Raw genomic sequence first — 15,170 nt, 5'->3', positions numbered from 1 at the left:
CTTCTGATCGTGTGACTCACAACCATTTTTCATTTTTATTCACTGTGGAATTCAGCCAAATGGCTTGAGGTGGAGGGGTCTGAGTCTGGAAACTTAATCTGCTATAAATCATGCAATGAAAAACCCAGACACCCTAAGAAAATAATGAAAACTTTCACAACAGAAGAAACAAAATGTAATTCAGTTCGTCAAATCTAGCCAACGTCCAGCTTTGTTCCCAGGGTAGCTGGGCGGCAAATCTCTACCAGTGGACACTAAAAATAATGTTGTTGTTTTTCTTTTCTTTGGTGTAGTTCTTTGGTGTAGAACTTGGTATAGTTCAAGGAAACTGACCCAGTAAGAATTGATCCATTTTAACTCATCTTTCTAAATTCATTTAAAGGGCTGTATCAGTACGTGCAGAAACACATACCAGTTTTCCAAAATCAGTGTCCTGTGTTATAACTCAAACAACCTCTTGCCTCTGGGAAAAGCTAGAGACCCAGGTGTGATCATGCCCAGATATTTTCCCACATGCTCAGCAAAGCTAGCCAAGTATAATATTTAACTGCCTATCCAGGAGAACAGCCAGTAGATATAGCATTTGGGAAGGGAGATATCCACTTTAAATCACATACTATTTTAATGCACTGCTTCAGATGGTGATGTGGAGGTTACTGTATTTCCCAATTCTCAGTGACCACATTTATCCACTAACTGCAAAACTGTCTGACACTCCTACTTTACACATCACCAGATAAGCCACAAAAACTCCCAGCATGTTTGTTCCCCCCACCTTCTCACACACACACACACCACAAGCATCGATGCAATAGAAACAGATTTACCCAATGATGTGTTGCTTACAGACTGGCTTTCTTTAGAGGGCTGTGCACGCTTGGATGGTATGCCTCTAGCTAGTTCTGCCAAGTTCACATCTGGAATGGTGAATTCCAGCCCACAGTACAGTAACCAGATTATGGAAGAACTGAAGATTCAGCACATCTTTTCCAATTGCATCTCTTTGCTCCCTTTTGCTTAAGTGAATCTCAAGGTTTTCCACACAATTAAAGCAGAGGTGAAGTTGCTTATTAAAATGACAAAGGAGCTTTAGCTAGTCTTCGTTCTTCCTCAGGAACTTCAGCTCTTTTATGGGGCGAGGGGGGTGCTAGGGACCTGTCTTACCAAATGACAGTTCCCAAGACTCTTGTGGGGTGGGGGGGAGCCACAAACTAAAAAACAACAACACCCTTCCTTCTCCCTTTTCACATATCGGCCCCAACGGGCTCTAACTCACAGAAGCTTTTATCATGCTAAATTAATCTAAGGAGCCTCATAATTCTTTGTTGGTTTTGCTGCAACAGAGTAGCACAATAGTCCTACAGAACTGGAAAGCTGTATATAAATTGATTGTTCAGATATGTACTTAATACACAGGACCCCTAACATTGAAAGGTTAAGCCACCCATACTTCAACGGGAGATGTCAAAGCCTGAATGTACAGAGAACATGCTGTGTTATATAATCTCTCTCTGAAATTATGCTTTAAAAAGGCATTCCTTCAGCAATGTTTAGGTAGGTGCCTTACAATTTTAAACAGGGTAGTTAAGCCCATCAAATGACATTCAATCCATGGAGAGCATATAACATTATCCTTAAGTTACAAGTCGCACATGCCAGTCTGTGGTGCCAGACACTGCAGCTCTGTATATTGTACCTATAAAGGACTGCTTAACATCTTTCCAAAGACTTTGCTTGCATTGGGGGGGGACCCATGGGTTGGAACTGTTTCACTAATGAAAGCACTTCTCCTGCAGTGTAAGGAGTCTTCGCTAACGTCTGCACCAGAGGAAAGTCCCACTGGTAGCAGAGCTGATCCAAGGCATTCAACCCCATATGCTCTGCCATTTGATATTTATTCTGATGAAACTATCCAGGACAGTGAGCCATCTGTCCTGTGTACAGTGACCTCCATTTAAACTCTCTGACCTCAGCCACCACAAGACAACACAGACCTAAATCACACAACAAGGTTTGGGGATGGAAGCCACCCTCCAGCTAACTGAAATCCCGAAGAAGGAGGCAGGCTCCGTTCCACCAGAGCAGGAGAGACTCCTTGGACTAACTCACCCTCACCTGGCCAAATATTCTCAGCCCAGGAAAAAGGAGCTGCTACAGCCTCATATCAGCCTGCCTTCCTCAGCCTCTGCATCTTCACATTCTCTGCCCTTTTTCCTCATCAGTCGCTTCTTTTACTTACTCAGTGGCATCAGCTGCTCCAAAGTGAAGGAAAAACAACCAGCAGTACTTTAAAGACTAACAAGTTTTTATTCCAGCCTTTGGTGGCCTAGACTCCACTTCTTCAGATGCAATGTATGGCTCCTCTAATTTATTTAGTGCATCTTCCCCCCTGTGGTCCTCCAAGGAGCTCCAAGCAATGTGTCTGGCTCGCCTCCATTTTGTCCTTACAACACTGTAAGGTATGTAACATTGAAAATAAATGACTGGTCCAAAGTCACTCAGTAAATTTCATGGAAAGTGGGGTTTGAACTCACTCCTCCCCACATTGTAACCACTACATCACGCTAGGCAGACCTTCTGTGAAGGAGATATCAAAATAAATTTGTTGAAAACCAGCCTCAAGAAGCTGTGAAATGTAATAATGTAAAATGTTAATTTACTCAAGAAAAATACAGAGACCAATCAACTAGTTTTGTTAAGCTAGCCAACATTTTCATTGGGTGGGCACTGGGCAGTGTTACCAAGACAGGTCTTTATTTTTTATTTAATTAGATTTGAATGTTATCTGATGACATTTTACCCTGTAGCCTTTTGTGGCCCCTTGACCCTACTGATTATTCTTTTCAAATTACCTACTAATCTTTAAGACGCCACAGCACTCCTGTTTCAGTCCACTGTGACAATCTAAAACAACAACCACCACCCCCTGGAATCCCCATTGCACAGAGCAAAGGCAAAACTATTGGGCATGTATTCAGACAGACAGCTGGTGAGAAGGGTGCTTTGGTGTGGGGCAGTTGTGGCAGTAATTCCTCCTGTTCTTTTTGCCAAAGTAGAACAATGTGAGCTGATCTGAATTGTTGAGCCAATGACTTCCTGAAAAGCAAAAGCAAAACAGAGAAGATTTCTGTGTAATTCCAACTTTCTCCCCCCACCCCTCCCCCAGGTCAGCTTTTCCAAGCTTGTGTGGTATAAAAATTATGGCAAGGGGGAATAGCTGTAAAGTTTAGAGAAGCTTTAACCCACCCCAAACACAGCAACAAAACAGCGGTGTTCTAGCAGCCACTGCAAACAGAACACACGGGGAGAAAAATGCACAAGGAAAAACAAACCCATTTGCTAGCTTCAATATTTGCAATGCTAAAATAGAAATGCTAACAGAAAGCAAAGAGCTCACACCAATCAGTCTTCCAGTAAGAAAAGCCCCAAGTACAACGTTGTTTCCTATATGTCTCAATCAGCAACTTCTTTTTTGATTCCCCCCCCCCCCAAAAAAAACCCATTGGGGCCATATTTGACAGAGTAACTTGAAGGGCTATCAACGTTGGCTCCAGCTATGGACTCACTCCCAGATAAGTGAAGACACAAAAAATCCCTGAACATATTCCTCCATTGGATAAGCAGCAACAAATGCTTTAGCTGGGCCTTCCCCTCATTATGTACAGTACCTAAACTACATATCCTAAAGCTTGATTTCAGTGTGATGCCAGAGAAGCAAAAGAACTTTGCATTGGCTTGACATTTTATTTAAATTTCTCTGCTAGCTATATAAAGCAACTATGTATGCTTAGCACACCAGCCTGACGCTAGCTTGAGAAAACAGCCTCTGGTGTGACCCTGCTTTGCAAGGGGATCAGAAAAGCAAAAAGAAGCCTGAAGCTTAAAGAACACATAAGGGATCACAGATGAGTTCTTTTGCTTCACTAGTACCCTATTTAAATCCAGTTTGGAGGCCTGTTTTAAAAGTGATGCAGACAGGACAGAAGTTACTGGCATTCTCCTGGAATTTACAACTTATCTCCAGATTACAGAGATCAGTTTCCCTGGAGGAAATGACAGCTTTAGAGGGCAAACTCTGTGGCATTGCATCATTGCTGAGTTTCCTCTCCTCCCCAAACTCCACTGTCCCTGCGCACCCCACCCTCCAAGTATCCAGGAATTTCCCAAGCCAGAGTCAGCAACCCTAGAAGTTACTTAAATGACTTAGCACGCTCTCGGCATCTTGTTGGAACTAGGCTTTTAGCTACCATGTCATGCACTTTACATGGGGCTAACCTTGAAGACAATTCAGAAACTGCCATTGGTGCAAATGCTAGATGGAATCAGAAAAACTGCACATCACACATATTCTGTCAGTGCTGCATGGCTATCTGTTCAACATGTTGGTTTTGACCTTTAAAGCTTTCCATAGCCTGGGGCCTCATACCTGCAGGACCACCTCTGTAATCTGTTAAAGAGGCTTTTGCTCAACTAATATATCAGAAAATGATTCCAGTGCATGATGGGGGGGGGGGCGTTGTTTTGAAATTCAGCCCCTTGGCCACCAGCAGCCTATACCTATAATTCTGCAAGAGCTTTCTAGCTCCTGAAATGACAATGTTAGCATTTATGTTAAAAGAAACAGCTGTTACAAATTAGTTGTAACCAATGTTACAATTACAACCAGCAAACTATGCCACCGACAGATACTCTGGGATGACACTCTTGTTACAAAAGTTCTCTCTTTGTTGGTCTTTACAGCTTGTATAGTGACAAGACACAAATTGGGCTCCTGTAACAATGGAGTAGGAGAAGGAATTCAAGCAGGTACAGTTTTTCTCACTCCTGTATGACAAGCAACACCAGCTGAAATTCCTTCACTCGCACAACTACTGAAGGGCCTACTCACCTTTGTGCCTGATCGCCCTAGTTGCGTTTCAGGCTCCCAAGAAGAGAGCTATGCAGGTGTAGTAAAGAGACCCAAGTTCAAATGACCAGTCTGCTATGAAGCCTAGTTTGTGGTCAATCACACACTCTCAGCTTAACCTACCTTGGAGATGCAGTGAGAATAAAGATGCAGGGGTGGGGGAGGGGGGATCCCATATGCTGTCTTGAGTTCCTTGGAGAAAGGACAGAATAAAACTCAAAATCACACACACACCCATTCTGACCCCATTGGCTTCAGCTGTTGTACACCCTCCTCCTTACTTCCAAGCTTTCAACCCAAGCAAATAGTGACTTGAGCATGAGATACATCCCTTGCATCTGGTTCAGAACCTGATTCCCAATTGCCTGGTTAGAACTGTCTATTCTCTGAACAGGGCCAATTTGCTTCTTATTCTTTCAGGAAGTTGCAACATCTTGTTCCTCTTATAACAGGCAGGGAAACTTGCATCCTCTAGTAATTCCCCCCTTTACCAAATCTCTTATAAGATCATTTTCAGGAAGCCATAAAGGTTGAGGAAAAGCAAGAAGAATTCACATAAAGGGGGGAGGGAGGACTCCATGAAGCTCATAAGAGAACCAAAAGTTGTAATTACCAGAATTTGGCCTTGGACCAAGACCTGGGTTCAAATCACTCAGCCTTCAAACTCACTGAGTGGCCTTCAGCAAATCGCAATCTCTCAGCCAGGTAACAAAGCTGTTCGGAGAAAAATAGCTGGGACAGTCCAATGGATACCACTACTGTACAACCTCCTTGGGAAACAGCAGAATACAAACAAAATAAATGCTTTCATCCTGATCCAGGGAGGTAGTTAGGGAATCTAGCATTTGCACCAATCGTAGATTTTATGACACAGAGGCATCTAGGCTATATGGTGCCATACACACTAGATTATGTTGCAAGCAGCCCTGGCCCAAGCAGCTTATCTGCAATGACAAACACATGAAGCTGCCTTACTGAGTCAGACCAGTGGTCAGTATTGCCTATTCTGACTGACAGTAGCTTTCCGGAGTCTCACACACAAGTCTTTTACATCACCAACTGCTTGATCCTTTTTCAACTGGAAATGCTGGGGACTAAACCTGGGACCTTCTGCACGCTACTGAACTACAGCCCACCCGTGTACCACCAAGCCTGCACTGCCCACCTGTCTTTCAATATATAGACAAGTGGTTGTGGGAAGTAAAATCCCAGCCTACTTGAATCAGTGTTTCAGTTTCTTCTGACATGCAGCCTTTTAACACAGCATCACTAAACTGTACTCCTTCTCCAGGAACAGCCTCTCACATTTCACATAGATGGAAAACTGACAAAAACTGACAAAAAACGTAGCAAAAAGAACTGATTTTTAAAAAACTAGGGGAGGCTCCCTATGTTTTGCACCTGTGTCTAGTTGTAATGGCAAAACAAAGTCATTAGGTGAGATGATAGGATGAACCCAGACAGCTGTGCACAAGCCAAAGTGCTGCCTGCTGCCTGCGTATAAGGGCAGAATTACTGCAGTTCTTATATGAGTCCCGGGCAGGAAGATCTTTCAGGATTTGGGATACCTGCACATAATATCTGCAGAAAGTAAGTCCAGTGCTGCAGACTGCTCAGCTTCCAGACAGAAACACAAGAATATGAGCAACTGCGGGCCAGAGACATGGAGCTGAATACGTCCCCTCCTCCCCGTTGCTTGATTTTGAGCAATTCTGCCTTGCACGAACAAGGCGCCTGCAGTGGGCATAATGATATCTCAGAAAGCTGGGCATGTTGGAGTCATCAACCAGTTCCACTTTCACCCCGTCCGACTGGAAAGGCACAATTAATTTGCATATATAATTTACCACATTCCTGTAGTTGCCTTGATCATTATTGTCTTTAAGAGGTTGAATAAGCTCACAAGTCACAAAAAAGCAAGCTGTCACTAAAGGCCAAGCATTTCATCCTGAACAACTACTCTTATCTTCAAATACTCTTTAAAGCAAAATGGTCATCAGAAGATAGGTATGGGAATTAAAATGTACAATCACACAGAACGCAAAGAACAATGCATTTAACAGAGATCTTGATTACTTCAGTGTTTAACAACAATCCAATCTTTCACTGGAGATTGATATTGGCTGGGATCCTCCTGACTAGTGTTTCCATGGGCATAACACGCACCAGTTATCTGCCTGGTATAAAAAATGACTAGCCCCCCCGTCCCAATTTTCTTCCCCTGTGGAACAGAGCAGGAGAAAATGCTCTGGCCCCCATACAGTGGCTGAATCCATACACCCGTGGAACGTCCCGGCGTTGCACTAAATGTTCACTAAACACCTGGAAGTGTAGCATCTTTCTAGCGCAATTCAGAAATCGCACTAGAAAGACGCTACACTTCCGGGTGTTTAGTGAACATTTAGCGCAACGCTAGGACGCTCTGTGGGTGTGTGGATTCAGCCAGTGTCTCCTAAGAATTTTCCCTAGTCTCTACGGTAAAGCCTAGAGGAAGCAGCCAAGAGCTGCCAGAAGTGATATTACATTCTCTCCACACTCTGCCTTCCCAGGCACTGCTCCCAAAATATCCTGGCATTTGCCAAGGCAGCGTTAGGAACCTTAGGGTACAAGGATTTTAATTCAAAGACTAAGATTTTCCTGCCTCCCCCTTCCCCTGGGAGTCTGAAATCCCCCTGAAATCCAATCCCTGGATGCACAAACAGGATTTTGGAGAGTCTTTCAGACTCCCATAGTGAGGGAAAGAAAAATCACACTTGTTAAACAGAAGTCCTTGCACCCATATCATATTCTTGATGCAAACAAAAAATTTGGAGATTATGCAACTATCTGAAGAAGCGAAAATATCTGTAATGGTATCATAGCTTACATTCCTACACCAAAAAGTTGATGCAATAAGAGGTCTTGTCACAACCAACTTTTCACTCAATGTTGCCCAATTCTACTTCCTGTCCCACGTCTTTTGCCATGCAAGTCCTATGATCCACAGCATACCCTTTTGGGCAGTCAAAGAAGCATTTCTGTACCAGGAGAATTTCATTTCCATTACACAAGACTGTTTTATGCCTTAATTTCTACCCCACCTCTGATGGGAGAGATCTAGGAGTAAAGCCCTATGTATCAGGAACAGGTGAAAACCATGAACAGGCCTGAGGAAAGAGCCCAGCACATTCAGGCAGGTACTGGAGGAGGAAAGAGTCTAGTGAAGAGAATGCCTGTTCATCTGAGTTCACACACATACCCTGGACGAAGGGAAAAGAGGAAACAAAACAGGGGTCCAGCAGCACCCTAAAGACTAACAACATTTATTCCAGCATGAGTCACAGCTCACTTCTTCAGATGCTAGAAACAGCCTTTTCCCCTTATTGTTCTAGAAACCGGTTTGAAAGCAAAACATATTCTGCAGGTTGGCAGCTCTACCCCATTTATCAAGATGATAACATCCGGGCATATGTCAACTTGCTGGATGGTGGGTTTTATTTTCAGATACATTTGAGTATAGGATTCAGATTCAAGCTGCCAAACTGGAGGTAAAGCTAGGGAAAGGGAGAGCCTGAGTTACACCAACACAACTCCAGGCAAATCATACTGGCCATTTCTCCTTTAAGGCGTTGCCTTCTCTGCCTCACCTTCTGCTTGCAGTTTCTGTCAGTAATGTAACAGAAATGGCCTATAAAAGGTTTCACTCAGAAACAGCCAATTAGAGTACAAGTCAGAAGGTTCTGCCTTACCGCAAAGGGGGTTAGGAGAGGAAACGCTTGACAGATAAAGATTAGATCTGCACAGTGCACAAGACCTAGGAGTAACAGTCCTGGCTGGAATTCACAGCTGCATACTTCTTGCATATATATTAACAAACCTGGCGAAGAGTTCAAGATTTATTTTTGGCTTTCATGCCTGTAAATGCAGTCACGTAACTGCTTCATTCTAACTGCTTCATTCAACATGCAAGCAGGTGACTTTTGGAGAGAATGTTGTAAGCTCCATTGAGTGGGCTTCAGTAGGATTCTGCTTCGGTTTGCACTGTTAATCCACCATCGTTACATCTTCTGGATCTTGGCAGAATACACAGATAAATGACTCTACAACATCTTTATCTCAGGATATTGTCACCAGCGCATTAGTAGCATCTACTTCATGATAGAGAGATATGTTCAGGCGGTAAAAAAAAAAACCCAGCTGAACAAAAACAACTGAAAGTTTGTGTTCAGACTCTTGATTTGTGGATACCATTAAACACAATGTCTTCTGCCACTCACAAACATTATAAATTTTGGGACATTTCCTTACCCTGATACATTGGAATTTGGCTTAGGATAGAAATATACCCTACTATACAATTAGAGTAAGATTTTTAAGAGTGCTGCCAGAGTGTTTATATCAGGGTTTGCAAATTTTAGACCAACGAACTTATAAATAACTTCACAAAAGTTACATGCTTGAAGTAACAAATGCAAATTAGAGTGTTTATTTTTTTTTGAAGTCTTGTCTGAAAGAATATTTTATGTTCTTATGTCCCAGATGAAACCAACACTGTATTATAAATGTATTAATAATCACTTCTAAGTCTCAATACTATAACCAATTAAAAAAATAAATTTAAAAATTGCCAAGATGGGAAACACCTTTAAAACAAAAATAAATGCAAGAAGTCTTATGTGGATTCCACTACAGGAAACTTAGTGAATGGTTACTTGATATGGGATTTTTTTCCTCCTTCATGATAACTAGTAACTTAAAGGAACACTGAACTTGAAAGACAGTCATCTCTCTACTTGAAGAGAGCAGATGGTCATTGTAAAGGGTAGCTGACTAATAGTACAATCCTAAATAGAGGTATACTCTTCTAAACATACTTAGAAAAGTGTAACTCTGCTTAGGATTTCACAGACTGCAACTCTCTGCATACTTATCTTGGACCTACTTCTGAGTAGACATGGTAGTTAATGGTGCGCTATTTTTGTCACATGGGCTTTTGCAGTTAAAAGTTTATGTCGTCTGATCTAAAGCATGCCAAGTAGAGAAATTGTTATCGCGGCGGGGGGGCGGGGGGGAACCCACTTAATGTGTGAATATACAAACAGTTAACTCTGTGCTTTATGCTCATTAACACAGAGAAGTACTAAAATGACAGTGTGAGTATGATCTATTCTTTCAATTTGTTATCCTTCATCAAATCAAAAACAAAAACTTTGAAAAGCAGACCACGAGACAAAGTCCAACCCCAGGATCACTAAGCAGAGCCATGCCCAGGCAATCAAGTGCAACCAAGGTTAAAATTTACACCAAAACTGCATTTAGATAAGGTCCAACTAAGGCTGTTTCCACAGGTCCTTAAAGGCCCATTCACCAAAAGTTGGCAGCTTTCCCCCTTGACTCCAGACATGTCCATTTTAAAAATGGCTGCAGACTGTTTGGCTTCTGTTTTTTCAACACCTTTTCTGGGAATGCACTTTCCGCAGTCCCCGAAAAGGCACGAAAAAAACAGAAGCCAAACAGCCCACAACCGTTTTGCAATCAGAGACGTCGCCAACATTCCATGAGTGGGCCACTCCTATAAGAATGTGCAAAATGGCCTAAAAGTCCATCTGAAAACTGTGTCTCATATATATGCAATTCAGAGTTTAACCAGAGGCAGTCAGCAATATGAGCAGAAACCTTCAGCAGGTCCAGAGTATCAAGATAGGCAGAGATGAGATCAAGAGCTGACAGAAGCAAAACATCTCAATGGACTGAAAATGCAACTCCTCACTCCAGGACAGAGGAACCAGAAAGACATGGAACAACAGATGGTATGTATCAAGATAAACAAGGAGAAACTGACCAGACACAGTAGGAGAGCTTAGAGGATCTTTAAAGTCCATTGCCCAAGAAAGGTTATAAGAATCACTCCTAGGTTAGGAATGCACAAGCAGATTCTAGGGGAGTCAGGCATGAAAACCAGGGCAGAAGAGGCAAGCACAAAGTTCACCAAACAGCAAAGCAATATTACACTGCTGACAATAAGCTTGCCTTTCATTCTCCAGATTGTTCTTCCATATAGCCACTTGTCTGGTCAGGAAACAGCTTACTAGGAAAACAAAGTGTGGTTTCCCCAATCCTCTAATATCTCAGCAACTCAGAACTGATAATAACAAAAGTTTGGGGGGGGGGTCAACATAAATCAGAGAAGATCCAGGTTTGGATCTGGTTATTCAGAGTTACCAGTCCATGATCCTATACAACCACATCTATTTTGTTGCTCCATTTTATCACACTAGATTTCCTTCCCTCCAAACTTTTGTTTATTTAGGTGACTGCAGAATTATTTGTTTTCTTTAAAAAGCAAATAACAAAGCCCAGTCATGGATTAAATCTTTGCCTCTCTTTCTCAATGTTATCAAAGTTCTACCCCAAACAATGAAAAGCCACTTTTCTTCCTCTCTTTACTTCTGCTGGAGCATTTGCACTTATTTCATCTTGATTTGAACCCCTCCTTATATGTTAGTGCAAAACTTTTCCTTTGAATTGAGCGGGGGGAGGGGAGCTAGGGCTATACACTTTTTGTGGTAATTTTTCATCAAGTGAGAATATCTTTTGAGATAAACTGCATGCTGTTTCATTCAAGATACATGACTGACAAGCAGAGTGTCAAACAAAGTTCTCTCAAAACTGTGGAATCTCTCTAATAAACTTTATATGATGCTATAATGGTAAATTTCGTAACATACATCAAGCTCATAATGCTTTGTGCAAACTGTTAGTCATGAACACAGTTATACCTTCCCCCCATATAGTAAAACTGAAGCGTCGCCTCTTTCAGTCCACAGTGGTTTTTTTAAAAAAAATTAATCAGCTAAGTTTACGATAACAACAGCATCATGGAAAATGCTAGCAGAGTATTAAAGGCTAACTTTCACACCATCACATTTCTCTGAAAATGGCAGGTAAATACTTTGTAACAAACCGGCAGGAAGACCATGAACTTTCTGGGGCCTCAGCAGTTTAGTTATACAGCCGAAACCATTTAATGCATTAAATGGTAGATTAATCTAGTGCATCATTAGCCACAGGCTTTGTATCAACTTTTAATTAAGGTGGTCCCTCTGAGGAGGTTTGTTCATGGATGACAGCACGGTTGCCAATGATCTCAGTTCCTTGATCAAGCCAATGCATCTGCCATGACTTCACAGAAAACAAAAATGAAAATCCATGTTCATTAATCGCTGTCTTCATAAAACAGCGCACATGATCTCTAGGGCTGATTCCGTACACATTGGATAATGCACTTTCAATGCACTTTATCAGTCGTTTGAGGTGGATTGTTTGTTCTGCACATGAAAAAATCCGTTCCAAATGATCTATAAAGAGGATTGGAAGTGCATTATCCAACATGTGCGGAATCAGCTCTGCTTTGAGATAACTAATTAAATATTGCATTAATTTTAAAAGTTACACTCTGACTGCAAATCTTTTTTCTAAGTATATAGACTTTGGGCTTCGTTCAGAGAACGTGGCGTGTTTAAATCTCATTGATATCAATGAAACTAACACTCAGTGGGGCATTTTAAAAACTATTTAAAGTGTGTGTCATTTTCTCTGAACTGCAGTTCTGATATGGAATTAAGGAGGATTTTTATCCAGAGATGGAATGTAGCAGATGCAATCAAAGCACTTATACAGTGCAGAGAATGCCTCGGATCCATCCAACTTTTCCATGGCCAAAAAGGGATGAAGGGGTCCCCTTTAACTACCAAAAGAATATGCTGGAATTCATCAGAGCTACATGAACAAAAGTCACCTGAGAAGGAAGTTGTAGAAAGGAGGAGAATCAGGTGATAAGTGAAAAGCTGGCTGAATCCAACCCTTATTCATCTTGTTTTCCTGAAATCAGGAAATCCTTAGGACCAAACAGCGCTCATTCTAGGGGCACATATTCCTAACTCCAGAAGGGTAGTATGCGAATGTTCTCAAGACTGAAAAGCATCCTCCACTCAAATTGTCCACAATGGGGCTAGTACCCTGAAAGGGAGGGGAGAGGAAGCAGGAGTCTGGATTCAGTCCCACAGGGAAGAGTGAGGGAGGTAGGGGCAGTTTTCCACTTTGAGAGGCCTTTGTCTTCCCTGCAAAGGGCTCATCTTTCCTCTACCCTGCTGCGAATACCTTCAGGATTCAATCCCTCACTTCCCCTACAAGTGACAGCCCTCAGGATACATCAACCTTGCTGATGCTGAGCTGATTTGGGTTTGCTCCCAGTGCCCAGATGGGAAGCTTCCTGGGAATCTTATGGATGTTGCCTTGAGTTCCCCGACAGAAGAAAGCCAGTGCTCCCTACTGGATAACACTAGATGTATGTATATGTAAGGAAGCATCATATCAGTAGTGCAGAAGCTCAAAGCTACATGCACAAATCACTCTCAATTAGTTTGGAGAAGTGTTTATATCCCCAGAGATTGGTATACAAAAGCACAGCACTGGACAAAAAACTGGGCTAGGATCTGGGTGACCCAGTTCCATCTCTGCAACAGAGTCACTGAATGATGCTGGTGTCTATTTCAAGATCAGCTTCCATGTACAAGTTTACTTGCACAGGGTATGTCCTTGTTTTCACATCCTCTTGCAAGCTATGCATCTATCAGGAAAATGATCTTAGCTAGAAAATATGTAATATCTCAAAGAATGCCCTGAGGGCATTTTCTTGATTTAACTGAACAAGGATTTTCCAGCAAGTTGGTATCTGCTAACTCAAGTATTTCACTTACCTGGCATTAACACACACCGTGCCACAGTTCAGAGAAGTAAACAGGCAAAGCGTGTGTCTGTTTCATGAATGCTTCCAATAGCAGAATGCTCACTGGAATTCATAGATTTGGAGAAGCTTCATTTTCACTGATTGCCACAGAATTAAAGCCTGAATTTGAACTCCAGTCCTCTGAGTCTATGATCTTGAGATACTTACTCAGGAGCAAGTTCCAGCAAAATCGAATGGGCCTTACTTTCAAGAAAATATATACACACTATTCAAACTGGTGGGAGTCAAGCTATCTATTGCCTTCCTCTGTGACAAAATATGGCCTATGGTGGCCCTTGAGCAATTCACCCCTAGCAAGAAGAAGCATGTTTATATTCAAAGGTCTTCCACAAATCCTGGCTGACGAATTATGCTACTACTGTGGCTGTTTAAGGGCTGAATCCAGCCAAGTATAAGTCTGATTTCAACATGAGAGTTAACTAAACATTTAAATTCTCCCAGAGTCTTAAAAGTGCTGCAAGTTTGCAAGAAAGATCCGGATTCAGCATCTATTCTATTTTAAACTTGTGTTTTCCAGGAAAGCTAAGTTACAAGTGACTGTCTCTCAAGCAACAATGACCAAAATCAACAACTGAACCCATTTTACTGACTGGGATTTTTATGGTATACAACACTGTGTTTTACAGAAATATGCGACTGTATCCAGTGACTCTAATCCTGCAGTTTTTTAAATGGGCAGCTTGCTCTTTGAATCTTTGAAACAGCAAGATTGGGGTCGGGGGTGTTCTTAAGACTACATAGCAGCTTTTAAAAGCTTCCCTGAAACTCAGTTTTTAAGAGAAAAGTTTAGAAAGAAAGAGACTGAAGTCTTTTAAAAGGCGAGCCGACACCCCCACCCCACCCCACCCCCCAAGGGAGCAAAGTTGCAAAGAGATCTGCCTGCGGGGAGAATGTTTAACTTACCTGGGTTCAGGCTGCTCTGGAAGTAGAAAACCACCAGGAGCAAAGAGCCTAGACAAGTGGCCAGGATCGTCCGGTACAGCCTGCTTTTTCTCATCCTCTTTTCTACCAGGCATCCCACAGGGCCGACGAGGCGGGGAAGTCGAAAGCAGCAGCCAGGGAATCGCCACAACTGCTCATGGCCCGGCGGCAGCGGCAGCTGCTCTTAGTCCCCGTCCAAGCTCCATCCTCGCGTCGCACTCGAAAGCATGAACTGCACGGCGGCAGCAGAGGATCCCCCCGGGCAAAGGGAAAGCGCTGCACAGGGCAGGGCCCTACTAAGCCGGCGGGCGGAGGGGGGAGGGAGGGGCGGGCATAGGTGTCCGGGCGGCCCCCTAGAGGGTCCTCGGTGAGCCGCTCGCCCGCAGCTGCCTCTGCCTAGGCTGCGCAACAGGCCAAGACTGAGGGCGCCGAAGAACTGCTTGTTGCACGCCGCGTTCAGGAAGCCTGGAAGAGGATCTCCCCCCTGCCTTCCTGCCCCCGTGGATCCGTCCGGTTAGGGAGCGTTCGCTAGGCGAGCGGCGCTCGTCGCTTTTG

The 15,170-nt window shown here is 42.9% G+C and overlaps 1 protein-coding gene across 1 annotated transcript in view; it reads right to left on the bottom strand.

Annotated features, from left to right (window-relative positions):
* Positions 1–14,843, bottom strand: part of CHST13 (carbohydrate sulfotransferase 13) — a 69,636-nt gene extending 54,793 nt beyond the window's left edge. Inside the window, exon 1 of the mRNA XM_054975301.1 lies at positions 14,598–14,843. Within this exon, the coding sequence (XP_054831276.1) occupies positions 14,598–14,691 (94 nt within the window). The 5' untranslated portion in view covers positions 14,692–14,843. The remainder of the gene's footprint in view (positions 1–14,597) is intronic.
* Positions 14,844–15,170: the final 327 nt, after the last annotated feature.

The sequence above is a fragment of the Eublepharis macularius genome, chromosome 4 (assembly GCF_028583425.1).
Source record: "Eublepharis macularius isolate TG4126 chromosome 4, MPM_Emac_v1.0, whole genome shotgun sequence".
NCBI classification, from domain to species: domain Eukaryota; kingdom Metazoa; phylum Chordata; class Lepidosauria; order Squamata; family Eublepharidae; genus Eublepharis; species Eublepharis macularius.
This window is presented reverse-complemented; position numbering and strand designations above follow the sequence as displayed.